Raw genomic sequence first — 15,596 nt, 5'->3', positions numbered from 1 at the left:
CTCGTTCTTGTCCCTTGATCGATCGATTCAATCTAGTGAATAAATGCGTGAAAGAATTCTTAGGAGAGGGAGTGTCATTTCCGTAGGCGATTCCGAACGTTTGACCCAAGAACATCGATGGAAGAATCAAGCGCGTTAAAAGTGCGGGGACACGTTCGCGTTCGATTTAATCTCGGATCAGACCAAGGATTAGCAGCCGCCTATCGTGCCCGACCAGCGATTTGTCTGTGCGACAAGAAACGGATTATCGCGTCGCGTCCAACCTATCGGATAAAGTCGAATCCTTCGACGATACATGTACGAGAGAGAAAAAAGAAACGCTCGTTGCGATTTTCACGGCATCTTCCAACGCCGTATCGTTTCACTTCGAACGCTAAGATATTTTTTATTCAGATGGATTTCAACCTTTATATTTATACAAATAGCCCGAACAATGAAGAGAATTTTTTGTTTCATTACCGATAAGTAAAAAATAACGTTTTAGTTTTCGATAACCAAAAAAATATACCACCATCAAGAATGGTTATTGGTAAAGAAAAAAAATTCTCTCATCGATTTGTAATAGTTATTCGTAGTTAGAAAACAAAAAACAATAATATTTTCTAATCGTCCAAGTTTTTTTGTAAATTTGTTAAACTCCTACTTTCCATTCCTAATTTCCGCGGTTGGAAACTCTCGATGATAATCAGTCTTTCCTGCTAATTAATTACTTGCCTGTATCTCGGATCATTTGCTCCTTACTCCAAAAAGATTCCAAATAAATGGGTTACTGAAATTGTTTCACAAATATGAACAAACTTACGTCGAATTGCCGCGGATCGCGTTCATTTTGCCAATTATTTTCTTCTAAAAAACGTCCAATAAGATCCAATAGAGCTCGTTTAATAGAGTTTCGTTCAACCGAATAGAAGAATACACCACAAATTGTTTTCGTTTTTCGAATACGCACTCGCAATAAAAAATCTCAAAATTGTCGAAATGGACCGGACGTGCCGTAAATCAAGTAAAATTCGTTTGATTGAATTTTATACTATTTCTTTATTAAATTTCGCAGTCAGAAAAGTGATTTATATCGATGGCTAGGGAAATGCACAACTGTGTGAAGAAGTAAAAGAGAGATAAAGGTTGAAAAGGAAAGAAAATTTCCTACTCATCTCTCTAAATATCCTACCCTCTTTAAATCTCGTAACCCATCGAACTAATTACAGCAAATAGAATTGTCTTAACCATTTATATATAATTGCTAACTAGTTTTGTAATTCTATCGACTTTTTCTGTAAATCTTTTCTTCAAACTATCAGCTGCAATGCAGTTTGCAATTATTGATCATCATTTGTATATACCAATTTATTATTTTCTTTATCTGCTTTTTTCACTTATGTTATATAGTTTTGTTATTTTTTTATCCTAATTTCGTCTTCTGGAGTATTCTGTAATATGTAAACATATGTTCTTATATACGCACAAAAGGGTTCTCTCTTTCGCTAATTACAAATAAGTATTATTACTATTTTAAATTTAAGAAAAAACTTATCGCAAGGCGAACGGAATAGAACGGAAACGGAAAATGAATGTAAAATGAGGACGAATCAAAGCGGAGTTTGAAACTGGTAAATTTGCACGATAACTGGCAAATGTCGCCAATTTCGAGGTGCGTTCGATCGTTGGAAACTTGTTCCTTGTTCCGCCTCGTTTACGAGTCTTTATCGTGCGATTGGGAGGAAGAAAATCTGCTAATCTTATCGCATATCGATTACTTATTCTCACTATTCTTTTAACACAGTAACAGAAGAGCAGAGATTCTGCTTGATAAATGCAATGCGTGTTTCAGATACAATAGATTTATTTTCTCAGACCTATACAGGACTTCCAGCGAATTCTCCCTGAAACAGATGTACTTGAAGAAATAGGATATAAATAAAATACATGATATTCAACGTAATAACAAGCACCTACGATTAGTTATATTTTTTCAATTGATAGCATGTATATGTACATTGTTTTATATGTTACGGTAGTCGTTATATTATCGCATAAATGTTTTATTGTAAGAAAAAATCGCGTAGAAAATAGGTATGTTTGCGCACAGTTTTGTGGTGGTCTGAAAGAAAGGCGCGAAACGAAACATTCAAAGAACCATCGCACAGCGATCGAAGATACGAGCATCCTATAAACGTATGTTTCGATACGGTGCGAAATAAACTACAGATATTACGAAGAATTGTGAAGAATTTTGTTGAAAGCATTGTAAGATGTTTCCAAGTCGAAGATCAATTGCCTGACTTGAGTGTCGGACAACTCGTCAGAAGCGGACATATTGCTAAGAGTTTGCAACCATTCCGCCACTTTTTCTTTGCCATCGAAATCGCTCGGTAATATGCTCAGCCGATTCATTGTGTCCACTAAATCTCTTAAATCTGGATGTAATTGATCCATTGCTTTGATTTCCAATCGCAATTTATCCATTAACGTAATAAATAAAGAAACAATGTCTGCAATGCATTTAGATGTATTTCCTTTGTCATCCTTTATGGTTATCGGTCTGTCTTCCTTGATTCTCTCTAGCGCGGCTGGACAATCTAATCGAAATGCTCTGGCAAATGCGTCTATAGTGGGAAATTGATCGCTTTGTACCTGAACGAATAAACAACATGAATTTACAACTGCATAATAGTTAACGCTGACAAGTTTTTTTACAAAGTTCTGGTACCTGTTTAAAAGCCGCTCTGTATTGCACCAATAATTTGCTACAAGCAGCCGTATACTCCTTTGGAGTTACACAATCTCTGATATAAGCTTTCTCCAAATGCTGCAACGTGTTCACAACCGCATACAAGTCAGCTTGATTATCGTGCTTTTCTCTTTCTCGAGCATTCTTGTAAAGCTTCACTTCTTCGTAAAGTTCTGGTCGATCTTGAGCTATCGACATTTTTATTCCTGCGGCAAAATAACACACGTTATCATAAACGCCAAATTTTGTTAGGTTAAGTTAGGTTAAATTAGCTGAATTAGTCTACGATAAGTAATCATTCGGAAAGGATTATGGGAAAATAAGATAAGGTACAACAAAGGTATACAGCAGGTATTAAGTAAACGATTGCATCGCAATGAAATCTACAATTACATATATATATATATATACATAAAAGAAACGTCAAGTGAAACGTCAAACAACGGAGTGATAAGAAACTATAGAGGCATAGGATGAAATATTGGTGGCGTAAATACTTACGTTTTAGATATTTTTCTTTTATGACCCTTTCGATTGCATAAAGTTAAGAAAACTGCCAAAATTATTATAAAACTGCACGCGCGAAAAAGAAGTTCTAACGATATTACGGAAAGCGTCCTGCACCAGAAAAACCAGCCATCTATCGGACGATTTTCGTTTTAAAAAAGTCAATTCTACTCTACTCGTATGCACGCATCTGTAACCTGTATGTGTGTAATATGCATTATGCGTCGAGCACGATACAGGGTAACGTAAATACATAGAAATGCAAAGTAAACAGAGATGTCAGTTTCGTTTAATGAATGATTTACTAGAGCTAATTTACGATAGATAACAGACTGTACAAAAATAGCTTATATTGCGAAGTTAACATATCATTTCTTCTAGATCAACGGACAATTCCTCATAACCCCATTAATAAAGATTAACAACCCAATTATGAAAAAATAACAATAATGACAGTATTAACAAACGCCACATCGTGTATGATGTACATAGATAAATAACAAGAGTAAATAAAAAATACATTCGAAACAGTAGAACGTTTGGTCGAAGAATGTACCGTTGGATTTTTATTCCTATCAGTAGTGTTCAATCGATGAATAGTTTTTCAATAATGTTTGGTTTGTTAAAACGATTTTTACAAGTCGAAAACATTCTGTTTTCATCGATACACCGACAATGAAAGTCTTTAATAAACAACGTTCTAGACTGATTCAAGTTTTCTTTATACAGTTGACCGTCTGTATGGCAGTCAGGTACAACACGTATGTAGGTCACATTCAACGTTGATTCTTTGTCGTCTAGAATTTCCCACGGAGGAAAAATTTGTACTAGGCATTCGAATTTCATTTCAATTCTACCTACTATATCGGGAATTGTCATAATTTTTATAAATTTAACGGAGTTATTTCTTCCCCCGTGCGATAACAAATTAAATGGATCCTCGATCACAACTCCCTCCAAAAATTGCCTATTAAAACGCGTTATACATGTTCGCACAGAAACGGTAACGCATGGTATAGAAAGATTTTGTTTCATCCCTTGTTTTAGTCGATGTCTCCATATACGTACAAACGATATTTGTCTATTAATCATTGACTGCAGTTTCTCCGTCAAACTACCCCTATAATGTAAAATGAAGAAGCGACGAATTTATAATCATAAATAACGCTGTTATTTTTATAATCATAAATAACAACAAATATTTATTTAAAACTACCTTTTTGGTTTCCTTCTTTTTTTCCCAGAGTCCAAAATAGTTAATTTCATTGTAGACGAATCTCTATGCGTTTCATATGGTGATGTTTTCGTGTTAATGATAATTTCAGTTTGGCTTGCTGACTTGGTATCTGTAACTTGCGTCGAAGTTTGAGAGATGTTCTGAGAAGAGCATCGTACATTGGAAAGCGGGCCTGGACATAATTCCGCTTTTGAATAGAACGTGTCATCCGAATCTGTATCAGATGTTTGCGAGTATAATGACGCAACTTTACAAAATGAACCTACATGTTGTGTATCCGTGTCTTCTATATAATCACAAATGCTAGAATCTTTGTCGGAATCGTTGCTTATACATGCACCATCTTTTCTGTCATCATAGTCTTCGGAACTAGATTCAGTTTCAATTTTCATGATATCTTCCCCATCCTTTGGACTATCCTCGATATTTAGTTTTGTTTTAATCGTCAATGAATCCGATACTACAGAGTCTTCCGAAATGTTTGAATCTTTACATAAGGGTACATACTTTAAGTTATCGTCTTCAAAACAATTTTCTACCTTTATCATTGATGCACATAGCTTTTGACTGCATAACATTTCCCACTTGCTTTCTTCCTTCAAACTACCTTTATCGACCAAGCTACAAGCATCAGTGGTATTTACGCTAGAGCTTACACTGTTATCTGTTACTTTATCGTGTTCCTTCTTTGGCTTCCTTTGCTTGTGCTTATAACAATAAGAACTGCTACCCAAAACAGGAGATATAACTTCCTTTGGTTTGTTATATACTTTGGTACAAATTACAGGAGATCCTGCGTTACTTTCTACTTGTATATTTTCAATATGATTTAGAACTTTGCGTTGAGGCTTTTTTCTTTTGTTCCTTTTGTGAGAGTTCCCTACAAGTATCGGAGAAGTATCGAGAGGAACTGTGTCGGACAGAGGTTCGAATAAATTTTTTCTGATATTTTCTTTTCTGTTGGCATTGACCAACTTTATACGCTTTCTACTACCTTCGACAGAAAAGAAAAAAGATTTTTTTATTAATCAAGCTTTCACAATCACAATTTTTTCGTAATCCCGTTTATTTACCAACCGCTTACCTAAAATCGGCGATGTTCTCGTAGAAACGGTAACAGATGTACTCAAAACAGGTGACCAGTACGATGTTTTTTTTGTAGGCAAAGTATAATCGATGCAAGTTTCATCCTGTATGGAAACAAATTCGCACTTTTTCGTACATGGTATATCTGTTAGGTTTTTATCAACTAACAACACACTATCCCGAAATTGGTTAACCACGTTTGAGGTTAGACTCGTTTGGCCAAAGCTCAGTCTTCTTACGTGATTTGGTTTTTTCGCTTTGTGGCTAAAAATTTCACCGCCCTTATGCATTTTCGTATTGCCGTTTACCGCATTTTGTTAGGATCAAAAATACAGAAATGCGAATGCCCCACTTTGACTTTCAACCTAACATGCTTGACGTATTTTAGAGGAACGCAATATGCCTGTGTTTCTATCCTCCATATTGCATTACCATGGAAACGCGCTTTGATGTGAATCGTATAGGGCGCGGGACATCTTGTGCCCCATTGAATTTACTTAAACGAACATGTTTTCGCGCAGTTGTTTTATAACACATGCATAATACATGTTTTTTTAATTTCTATACAGAAAGCAAAAGAAAACGTGCGATCGAGTACGATCTAAACATATAAAAAATACATAAAACGTATCTTTAATGTGTTGTACGTTACTCTATTTTGCAATTTTGCGCCGAAATCGAACGAGATCGATCGAGATTGTTTAGATTAGAATCGATCGAAGAGATAGACGTTTTGAGCTTCGATTCATGAAGAAGAGAAGTCAAAAGCGAAGCGGTCTCGAAGCGATCGGCGTGATTGGTACTTGGATGTACCTCGATGAATACGAAGGAAGAAGATGGGGTTGCGTAAAGGGGTGTATGCGTGAATGGTGTAAGTACATAGAAAGAAGTAGAGGAGTAAGAGGAGGAGGAAAGAATTAGCGCGAGTGTACGCGTAAATTCGAGTGAGCGATAGAGGTCCGGTTGTGGTACACGCCGTACAATTACCGGGCGGCGAGTGTCGAGGAACCCTCTTTTATATTAATAGTCGAGATAGTAGTCGAGCGTGTAGTGCGATAGGAGAGTGACGATCGAGGCGAAGAGGAGGGTAAGGGAGAGTCCCGGAGGATCGTGGAGGGAAGCGCATAGGACGGTTTACGCGAGAGAGACCGAGAGAGGATCAAGAAGCGTGGAACAAGGGGGACGGAGACGGAGTGAGAGTACGAGAGAGGGTCCAAGGGGGACGTTCGAAACGATAGATAGGAGGATGGGATACCGTGGACGGACCCCTTGTATCCACGATTGCTTCAGTTTCAGTTCGCGATGGAGGCTACTTGCTCCTTCTAGTGGTAGCTACCGCCGTCGTCGGTCTATCCTGTGTCGAGGGAGAGCGAACAAACTACAAAAGGGTGGGGAGGAGAGGAAAGGAAAGAAAGAGGGAGGGTGAGAGAGGGAACGAGAGGAAGCGAAAGTGTTAAAGGGGGGAAAAGAAAAGGAAGATACGCGGGAAACAGCGTGGTCGTGAAAGAAGTTTGGATAAGGAAAAGCGTGTGGATGCACTAGGCGGGGGTTAAAGGTGACCAAAGAGACGCGCGAACGTGGAAATCCAAGAATGATCGACGATATACGAAGCATCGCGTATTCGAAACAGGATCTCGCTTGGAAAGAAGCAACTGAATCGAATCGATACTCATCGAACGCGGTCGTAACAATCGAAGATAGTGAATCGATATATCGTGGATGAACAGACACGGGTGTCCCGTGAACGATGAATCGTGTGTAGTGATCAAATCATCTAGTAAGTTTCCTTATTTAAATTGTATAGAAATTGGCACGCGGGTGCTCGGAAGCTGGTTCCGCGATGTAAATAACGACGTTGCACACGTATTACTCGTCGATTCGTCGGATCAGTGACATCGAACAAATTTTGAAAGGAACGTCTCCGAAAGATTGTCTGCTTCGATTGGTAAGATTTTCAATAGGAGAATTTTTCGCGCTAGAGCGTATGAAAAACGAGACGGAAATCGCAAAAGAAGGTGAGAAAAAGTTTGAAACGAAATGAGACGCGACGCGACGCGTAGCGAAACTAGGGGGCTAGGCGGGGCGAGTTGTACGCAGGGAAACGGATGAATATCGGTCGAGAGCGATTTAAAAATTTGTATCGCGCGGACGCGAACGGTTGAAAGAGAAATCGGAAGCGGCAGCGATACGATAGAGTGATCGCCGCGCAGCGTTACTCGCAATAGCACGAGCGCGTTCGAGATGAAAAAGAGCACGCGATGTCTCGGTAATCGGATGGAAAAATTTTGACGAGAGCTGCCAACGCTGCCATAAATCGAGTTGTTTAACTATCCGGTAGCAAATGCAAAAACCGTGCAGCCATATAACATTACGTCGGTGCGTTATCTTGGCGTTCTCATGAGATTATCGTGGTCGATCGTCGCAAAAACAAACTGTTTACGGCGAAGAATAAGCTGCCGATTGTCGTCATCGGTCTATAGAAAATTCTTTGGAACGACAACGAGAATGGAATGGAGAAATAGGAAACGCGGGGCGACAAAGGGGACAAGGAAAAGCGGGCTGATGCGGTTGAAATGCGGAAAATAAGAGACGGGAAACGAGCGGCTTCGCGTTATCGCGTTGCGTAACGAAACGATTAGACGAAAATCGTAAAAGACAAAATTTTGATTTTTATTTGAGATTAAAATGTATATCGGATCCATGTCGATCCGATAGAGCCTGGATGAAATTAGAGTTAGAATTAAAAAGCTTTAAGGTGAAAGACGAAGGACAAAAGGCGAAAAGCGTGGAATGTGAACGGCAAAAGAGGAAAGGGGAGAGAAACAAGAACGATAAGGTTGGCCGCGCGTTGGCCCGAATAAGAGGAAGCGAGCACGAGCGGGTACGAGACGGCGTGCGAAGCGGGATGACGTTGTTTGCGTTTGTGACGTCACTCGCAATTGCAGAGAGCAACGAGAGGCTCGAGGATGCGGCCGTGTGCGTCACGTGGAGATGAATCCGGGTCCAAAATGGATTACGGACATTCGAGATACGCGAACAGATAGCATCGAGGAGATAGGCTAGGATGGTTCGGTTTGGAAGACAGACTGGAATCGGAAACGGGTGACTCGTCGTCGTGGCGGATGTCGTGACGATTTCAATTGACGATGGACGACGTCGTCGCGGTCGTCACGGAGGACACGAACTCTCACGTTCGGTCGTGTCACGTTTCCTTTAGACGATAAGAACGAAGACGCGTTGGACAAACTCGAAACGAGAGTAAACGAGAGGAAACGACGAGACGAGAGTAAGGACGGCAGCGTGGCCGACCGATTCGCGTCTCTCGTTTCTGCAACCTTTCCGGCCGGCCAGCCAACCGACTGGACCGTCGTCGCGTGGACGGACAAATTGTCGAGACGTTCTCGTCTCGGTTAGTTTCCGCCGTTTCCTCGCGATTTACGATACGTTTAGTCGAATCACGACGCTTCGTTAGTCGTAACGGCGCGCACACGTTCGTTCACCGACGAGAAAACGAGGTTCGCATTCCGTTCTCGTTGCGACATCGACGCCGAGCGCGCTGGTAACCCCAACATTCGTCTACGAGATCGTTGAGAAAAGAAAAGCCGTAAAATCGCGTCGTCAACCCTACTTGCCCTCTTTCTCTATCTTTCGCGATTTTCCTGTCTCTCGATTAGGCCGAATACGAAGAATCTATCGCGAGTCACGAAGCTATGATTTGAGTCGATATCGCGTGGCAGGTAGAAGATCCAACGGGTAGAGGAGCAGAATACTAGAAGACAAGCGGAGGAAGAGAAACGCGGGGCCAAAGGAAGCGTAGAAAGGAGTTGGAGCGCGCGATCCGAAGAATCGGCGCGCATGGTGGTGCACGGAAAAATTGCGCTTAGCTGTAGGGTCGGCGAAGATCGGCGTTGAGTAAAGACGACGGTGAAGCAGTGTATCGGAGCGGCGGCGGTAGCGGCGGCGGCGCGGCGGCGGAGAGGCGGAGGGACGCCGTCGAAGACGATGCTCGGGAGGATTGGAAGAGAGGAGGTGTTCTCCGGCAATGGCTGATCGCGGCCGGCGCTATGCTCGCGGCATATAAGAACGCGCGAAGACGTGCGTTCGCCGCGCTTTACGCGATTCCGAATTCGAAGCAGCAGAAGCGTTCCGTGGTGGAAGCGCCGCGTTACCTTCGTAGCGGGACATAGAATCGTCGAACGTAGATCGTGGTCGGCCTCGTCCAGTCAGAGATATCGCGACACGTTCGAGCCGATTATTTATCGCGCGTTCTCGTAGATCGCATAGATTGAGCGCGCGATTGCGATGCGCGACTCGACGCGTCGTCGGTCGATCGCGGTCGAATGATCGTTGGAGAAGCGGCGCTATCGGTGAGGAAACAAGAGGAATCCAGTGGTTCGATAGCAGGGACTTTCGGTGGGCGAAAACGTTTCGGAGAAGCGCGATTCCGAGGAGAGGAACACGGTGGTGGTGCGTGCCGATGGTCGTCCGCTGCTGCATGCCCTCGAAGACGCGTGGCGGCGGTCATGCCGCGTGATTCGAACCGATATCATCGTCGTCGTCGTCGCCGTCGTCGTCGTCGTCGCGTAACCGTCGAATCGCCAAGGATCGTCGACGTAAGGAAAGTGTCGTCGTGGTTGTTCGTAAAACGCGGTGGTGAAGCGACAGCAGCGGAAACATGAGCTCGATCGACTTCGACGAGGTGTTGGTGCACGTGGGCGAGAAGGGCAAATATCAGAATATCATGTACTATCTTCTTTGCATATCGGCCACTCTTCCCGCGGCTTTTCTCGCGTTTTCGCAAGTGAGTCACCATCGATCTAAGCGCTAGCTTTTCCTGCCTATTCGCTCAGCTTTCGCATCTTTAAACCGTATTTCGTCCGACACAGGTGTTCGTGAGCGCGTCTCCGGAGCATTGGTGCAGAATTCCGGAGTTGGAGAATCTGACGGATCTGATGACGTTGGAGGAGAGAAAGGCGCTCTCGCTACCATACGTAGAGAAGTCGGAGGGCAAAGTGAAGAAGTACTCCAAGTGCAAAATGTACGATGTGAACTACACGGCGATAGTGGAATCGTGGTTGGAGCGTGCGGTTCTCGAGAACGCAACGAAGGAAGAGGGTGAGGAGTCGGTGAGGTCGAGGACTAGGTTGCCACCGCCACCGGTCGGTAACCCTGACTGGCCCGTGACCAAGTGTCGACACGGATGGATCTACGATACTCGAGACTACGACAGCACTCTTGTCACCGAGGTAAACTCGACTTTTGCTCTTTTTCGCTGCTCGCCGATCGCGAAACTCGATGCGACTCGACGTCGTTTACATAATTCTCCTACGCGTTAATCGGCATCTCGAGGAATTTCGCGCGGCTCGTGGCACGAGCCGAGTGTCGAGTTTCGCGTTTCGCGGGGCAATTCGCCTTGGCCTTTGTGTCGTAGTTCTCCCGCGACGGATCTCAACGCGGCTCGAGTTAAGCTCGGCCGGTCCCGTTCGTGGAACCGCGTGCGCGCGTGCTCGGTTCCTCGTCATCGGCCGGTTGCCGCCGCGGCCCCGATCGGTCCCCGTTAACCTCCTCTTTCCGCTCGGTAATTTCCTTTTCCGTGAAAGCTCGAGGGCCGGAATCGACCATTCGATTTCCGCGTACTCTTTGATTGGTCGGAATCGCGAACGGCTCCCGGTGTGTGTGCTCGTGATCGAGGTGCGTGGTAGCCGGAAACACGAATACACGCGTTCGATGGAAGTTGTGCGTCGCGTTTCTCAAAGCGACGAGGAGAGAGGCCAGAGAGGTCGCGCGCGGCCTCGTCACGCGGTGGTCTCGTTCGCGAGCGGTCCATTAACGCGTTATTAAATTGTCGCAATTAGACAACGCTGGTGAACCGTGCTGGTCGCGGCGCGTAACGAGATCGTAATACACACACGGGGTCGAGGATCTAGGTGCGAGGTTCTCGGCTCTCTCTCTCTCTCTCTCTCTCTCTTTCTTTCTCTTTCTCTCTGTCTCTCGAAACGACGCTCTGTCGATGATGCGCGTTTATCGCAGCCGCGACGAGCGTCGAAGACGATCCACGCCGCCAGGTGAGTCGGGGACCGAGAAGGAGCGGCCCGAGCAACCGACCGATAGCTTGCGGACTCTCCGGTGACATCGCCAATTGCCGACCAATTTACCTACCCCCGCATCCGGTCATGCGATCTGTCGCATCAAATGCCTCGTACGAACTGCCGACACCGCTCCTGTCGAGGGTATCGGAGGGGCGACGAGAGGGAGAGACAGATAGAGCGAGAGCGTCGGCGTCCGCGTTTTTCGTCTCGTGACGTAAACAACGATCGAAACGATCGAATTCGGTTGCCCTGTCAACCTCCGCGCGTCACTTCCGGTCCGGACTGGGTCGCCTCGCTATCATTGCTGCGAACGGCGGCCGCGTCTCGCGACTTAGATCGCGAGTTCGGTAGCCTTCGACGTGCCGACGTGACGTTTTCAAAATCGGCGGAAAAGAAATCGGCTTGCACGCTTCGCTCTTTGCCTCTTTTTCCCATCCGATCTCTTCCCGTTTCCCATCCCCTTCTCCTTCCTTTCCTTGCTCTGGTTCGTGGCCTACTCGAGTCCCTCGTTCCCCGCGTGCCGCCCGTTCCATGCCTGTCGCTCCGACACGAGTATATCAACGCGGAGGGTGTGCGTGCTGTGCGTATTTACACGCTCCGGATTTACGCAGACGTATGACGCACAGAGAGCGATCGAGGCAAATCCTATCCTTCCGTTCCGCCTATGCAACTTTCCGACGCGATGACCCTTTCTATCGGGTGAACGGTGCCTCGTGCAAGATCGAAGCGCGCAGACGTACGCCGAAAATTCAGCATTGCCGCGTCCCCGCGTGACGAACCGAGCTCGATGGAACTCGCGGTGGAGCCGCGGGTTCCCGAGCCGAGAGAGTCGAAAGACGAGCTTTCGTCGCGAGTAGATCGCTCGAGCGAACGGAGGAGAATGGAAAACAAGCGACGCGAGTCGCTCACGTATCGTTTTCGAAGTGTGTCAGGGTGATAAAACGCGCGCTCGTTCGTCGTTAACGTCCTACGGGTGCGTGTACTGCCCTTGACAATAACTCGATGCCGTCGTATCGTGAGCGCTCCCGCATTTCCATGCAATTTACCTTTTGCGTTTCACGCAGACATCAAAAGTCCGTGAGTGGCAATTTGCGTAAATCAAAGTTCGTGTTAAACCTATTAACGACCACCGGCGCGATTTATTTGCCGAGGCTCATCGACGCTCGATGTCGATGATTTCGTTTGCTCGGACGTGTTTACATCGTCGTGTCGTTCCTTTGTCGCACGCGGATCACCGCCGATTCTCGTTGCACGCCGCGGCGCCGTTATTGGCCAACGTGCCGACAGAAACGCGAATTCGGCCGCTGCGATCGAAACGCAAGTATCCGTGCCTCGCCGCGTTACGCGCTAGGAATACATATCGTTGAGCGGTTGAGACGCCTAACGCAATCGCATCGCGTTCGAGTACGTGAACGCAATCTGTTTGGCTTTGTCTTCCTCCCCCTTCCCCGCCCCTTCTCTATTTATCAAGCGATCTATCTCAAACGAGCCGTGCGCGCTCGATCGATCGCGAATCTGTCAAGATTGGCAAAAATTCGCGATACATACTCGCGATCGTAACCGCAACTTTTACCCCGTGTTCGGGGTTCCCGTGACCGGATAAGCCCGACGATGTGGTAATAACGGGCGATCTGAGGAAACTCGCGAAGACCAGATTTTTGTCAAGGGCGTAGCGTTTCAATCGCTGACTGCATCCACATAGCTAGACTTGGTATGCGACAACAGCTGGTGGCCTTCCACATCTACGACCTTCTTCTACGTCGGCAGTCTGTTTGGGAACGTGGTGTTTGGCTGGATCGCAGACAAATGGGGTAGGAGGACGGCGCTCTTCGCTATACTTTTCCTCGAGGTGATATTCTCGATCGCCACCAGTTTCAGCCCCAACTACGTCATCTACACGGCGTTGAGGACCGTGAACGGTCTCTCTTTCCCAGCCATTTATCAGATACCCTTCATACTAGGTACGTTATATCGTGGCTTTTCGCTCTGCAGCGTTCTCCAACAGTTCCGTTCTCCGGCATTTTGTTTTCAGCTCTGGAGTTGATGGGCCCGAGGTACAGAACGTTCGCCGGAATGGTTATTAGCATGTTCTTCGCGTCGGCGATGTCTCTTCTAGCCGTGCTGGTAACGCGTATCGTTCCGTCCTCCATCTGTCTCGCGGCTTTGCCGTATACGTTAGCTTCTTTCCATTTTGCAGGGCTATTTGCTCAGGCATTGGTTCACCCTGTCACTGGCTACTTCGGTTCCGTTCGTTCTTCTCTTCAGCTACTACTGGATCATTCCGGAGTCACCGCGATGGCTTCTCAGCAAGAACAGGATAGACGAGGCGGAGGTGATCGTGCAACGAATGGCGAAGATCAACGGTAGAACGGTGCCGAACAACTTTCTGAGAAAAATGGAGGTAACGAACGGCACGGCGATCGAGTTTTCCAAGTTTCGTGTACGAGTATGCGAGTCACGCGAGGCGTAGGCAGAAAAGAAAGAAGAAGTGAACGATTTCAGGTGGAGATTCTGCGAAGGCAAGGGGTATCCTGCAACGGGACGAATTCAGGAGAGAATCCGGAACCGAACCCGGAGACCGAGGATCGATCGCCACCACCGGCAGCTACGCCAATGGATTTGATCAGGAACCCGAACATAAGGAAAAAGTTCTTCATCCTGGCGTTCGACTGGGTGGCAAACGCGGTCGTCTACAATGGACTGTCGTATAACGCGACGAATCTCGGTGTCTCCGATTATCTAGCCTTCTTCATCGGTAAAACACGATATTTTCTTTCCGCGAGCGGCCTTGGCCCGAGCGTCTAAGCATCTCTCGTAAACATACTTTCGCATGCGCGTCGCGACATACAAATACTCGGAGATACAACACAGAGTATGCGCGCACGTGGAACTCTACCTTTTCGATGGTTATCGGCGAGCGCTGTTGCAGGTGGACTCGTGGAGATACCGTCGTACGTGATAACGTGGTACGCTATGGACCGGCTGGGCAGGCGATGGGTATTGTGCCTGACGATGCTTCTAGGCGGACTCGCTTGCGTCTCCTGCATGTTCGTTCCCGAAGGTATGCGAGACACTGTCTCTCGAGTTTGTCCATTTTACCGATCTATTTACACGTGTCGCGCGTGTGTCGCAGCAGACGCCGTATGGGTGACTGTATCTCTGGCAATGATCGGCAAGTTCGGTATCGCCGCGTCGTTCGCGGTCTTCTACGTGTTCGTCGGCGAGCTGTTGCCGACGGTGTTAAGATCGCAAGCGATGGGGATCGCCTCGTTCATCGCCGGCATCGGGCTGCTCGCTTTCCCGTACATCGTTCACCTGGCGGTCTACTCGAGAGTTCTGCCGCTGATCATAATGGGCACGCTCAGCGTCGCCGGAGCTCTCACGTCCATCTTTCTGCCGGAAACCCTCAATATTCACCTGCCGCAAACGATCGAGGAGGGCGAGTTGTTCGGAGCTGACTTCAAGCTCTGGTCCTGCCCTACGTTACCAAAGTCAGTATCGTCGTCGTTGTCGTCCTCGTCGTCGTCGTCGCCGTCGTCTTTGTCTTTGTCCTCGCGATCGCTGTTTCCGCGTGAGAACGACGATGATGCGTTTTTCAGGAAGGAGAGCGCAGACTCGAACAACAAGTCGGAGTCCGTGCCACTGAGATTCCTGGTGAACGGACGCCCGGGAAATCGTTCGTTGCCATCCGCTTCGTTGCAAGACGAGTCAGCGGCACCAGCAGCAGCGGAAGTAGCAACAACGCCTACCACGACCCACCTGGAAGCCGAGAATTCGCCGTCCGTTGAACGCGCGAGCGCAACTGAACAGGATACAGAAAAGGAGCTCGCGCTGCCCGTTGACAAACCCGTCGACGATCCACTGATCATCGTCGTGGAACAGAGACGAACGCAGTGAATCGAACAGTGGCAGAACAAGCCACGCGCTTCTAGTAGATACGATCAGT

The 15,596-nt window shown here is 46.5% G+C and overlaps 2 protein-coding genes across 4 annotated transcripts; one reads left to right on the top strand and one right to left on the bottom strand.

Annotated features, from left to right (window-relative positions):
• Positions 1-1,934: 1,934 nt before the first annotated feature.
• On the bottom strand, positions 1,935-5,975 carry Vps28 (vacuolar protein sorting 28). Of its 2 annotated transcripts, XM_072009398.1 has the most exons (5): positions 5,560-5,975; positions 4,455-5,469; positions 4,096-4,358; positions 2,711-2,937; positions 1,935-2,634 (listed from the first exon to the last, which is right to left on the bottom strand). In XM_072009398.1, the coding sequence occupies exons 1-5, from the start codon at positions 5,849-5,851 to the stop codon at positions 2,212-2,214; spliced, it is 2,220 nt and encodes a 739-aa protein (XP_071865499.1). In that variant the 5' UTR covers positions 5,852-5,975; the 3' UTR covers positions 1,935-2,211. The 2 variants fall into 2 exon arrangements, with proteins under 2 accessions (XP_071865499.1, XP_071865498.1); XM_072009397.1 differs by lacking the exons at positions 4,096-4,358; positions 4,455-5,469; positions 5,560-5,975 and adding an exon at positions 3,233-3,397.
• A 2,839-nt stretch (positions 5,976-8,814) lies between these two features.
• Positions 8,815-15,547, top strand: LOC139990251 (organic cation transporter 1). 2 transcript variants are annotated; one of them, XM_072009360.1, is made up of 9 exons: positions 8,815-10,362; positions 10,448-10,807; positions 13,353-13,611; positions 13,683-13,774; positions 13,848-14,051; positions 14,153-14,405; positions 14,580-14,711; positions 14,784-15,141; positions 15,250-15,547. In XM_072009360.1, the coding sequence occupies exons 1-9, from the start codon at positions 10,237-10,239 to the stop codon at positions 15,545-15,547; spliced, it is 2,082 nt and encodes a 693-aa protein (XP_071865461.1). In that variant the 5' UTR covers positions 8,815-10,236. The 2 variants fall into 2 exon arrangements, with proteins under 2 accessions (XP_071865461.1, XP_071865462.1); XM_072009361.1 differs by having other exon boundaries at positions 8,818-10,362; positions 14,787-15,141.
• The last annotated feature ends 49 nt before the right edge of the window (positions 15,548-15,596 follow it).

The sequence above is a fragment of the Bombus fervidus genome, chromosome 8 (genome assembly GCF_041682495.2).
Source record: "Bombus fervidus isolate BK054 chromosome 8, iyBomFerv1, whole genome shotgun sequence".
Lineage (NCBI taxonomy): Eukaryota > Metazoa > Arthropoda > Insecta > Hymenoptera > Apidae > Bombus > Bombus fervidus.
Note: the sequence above shows the minus strand (reverse complement) of the source record. Positions and strands in the feature narration are given on the sequence as shown.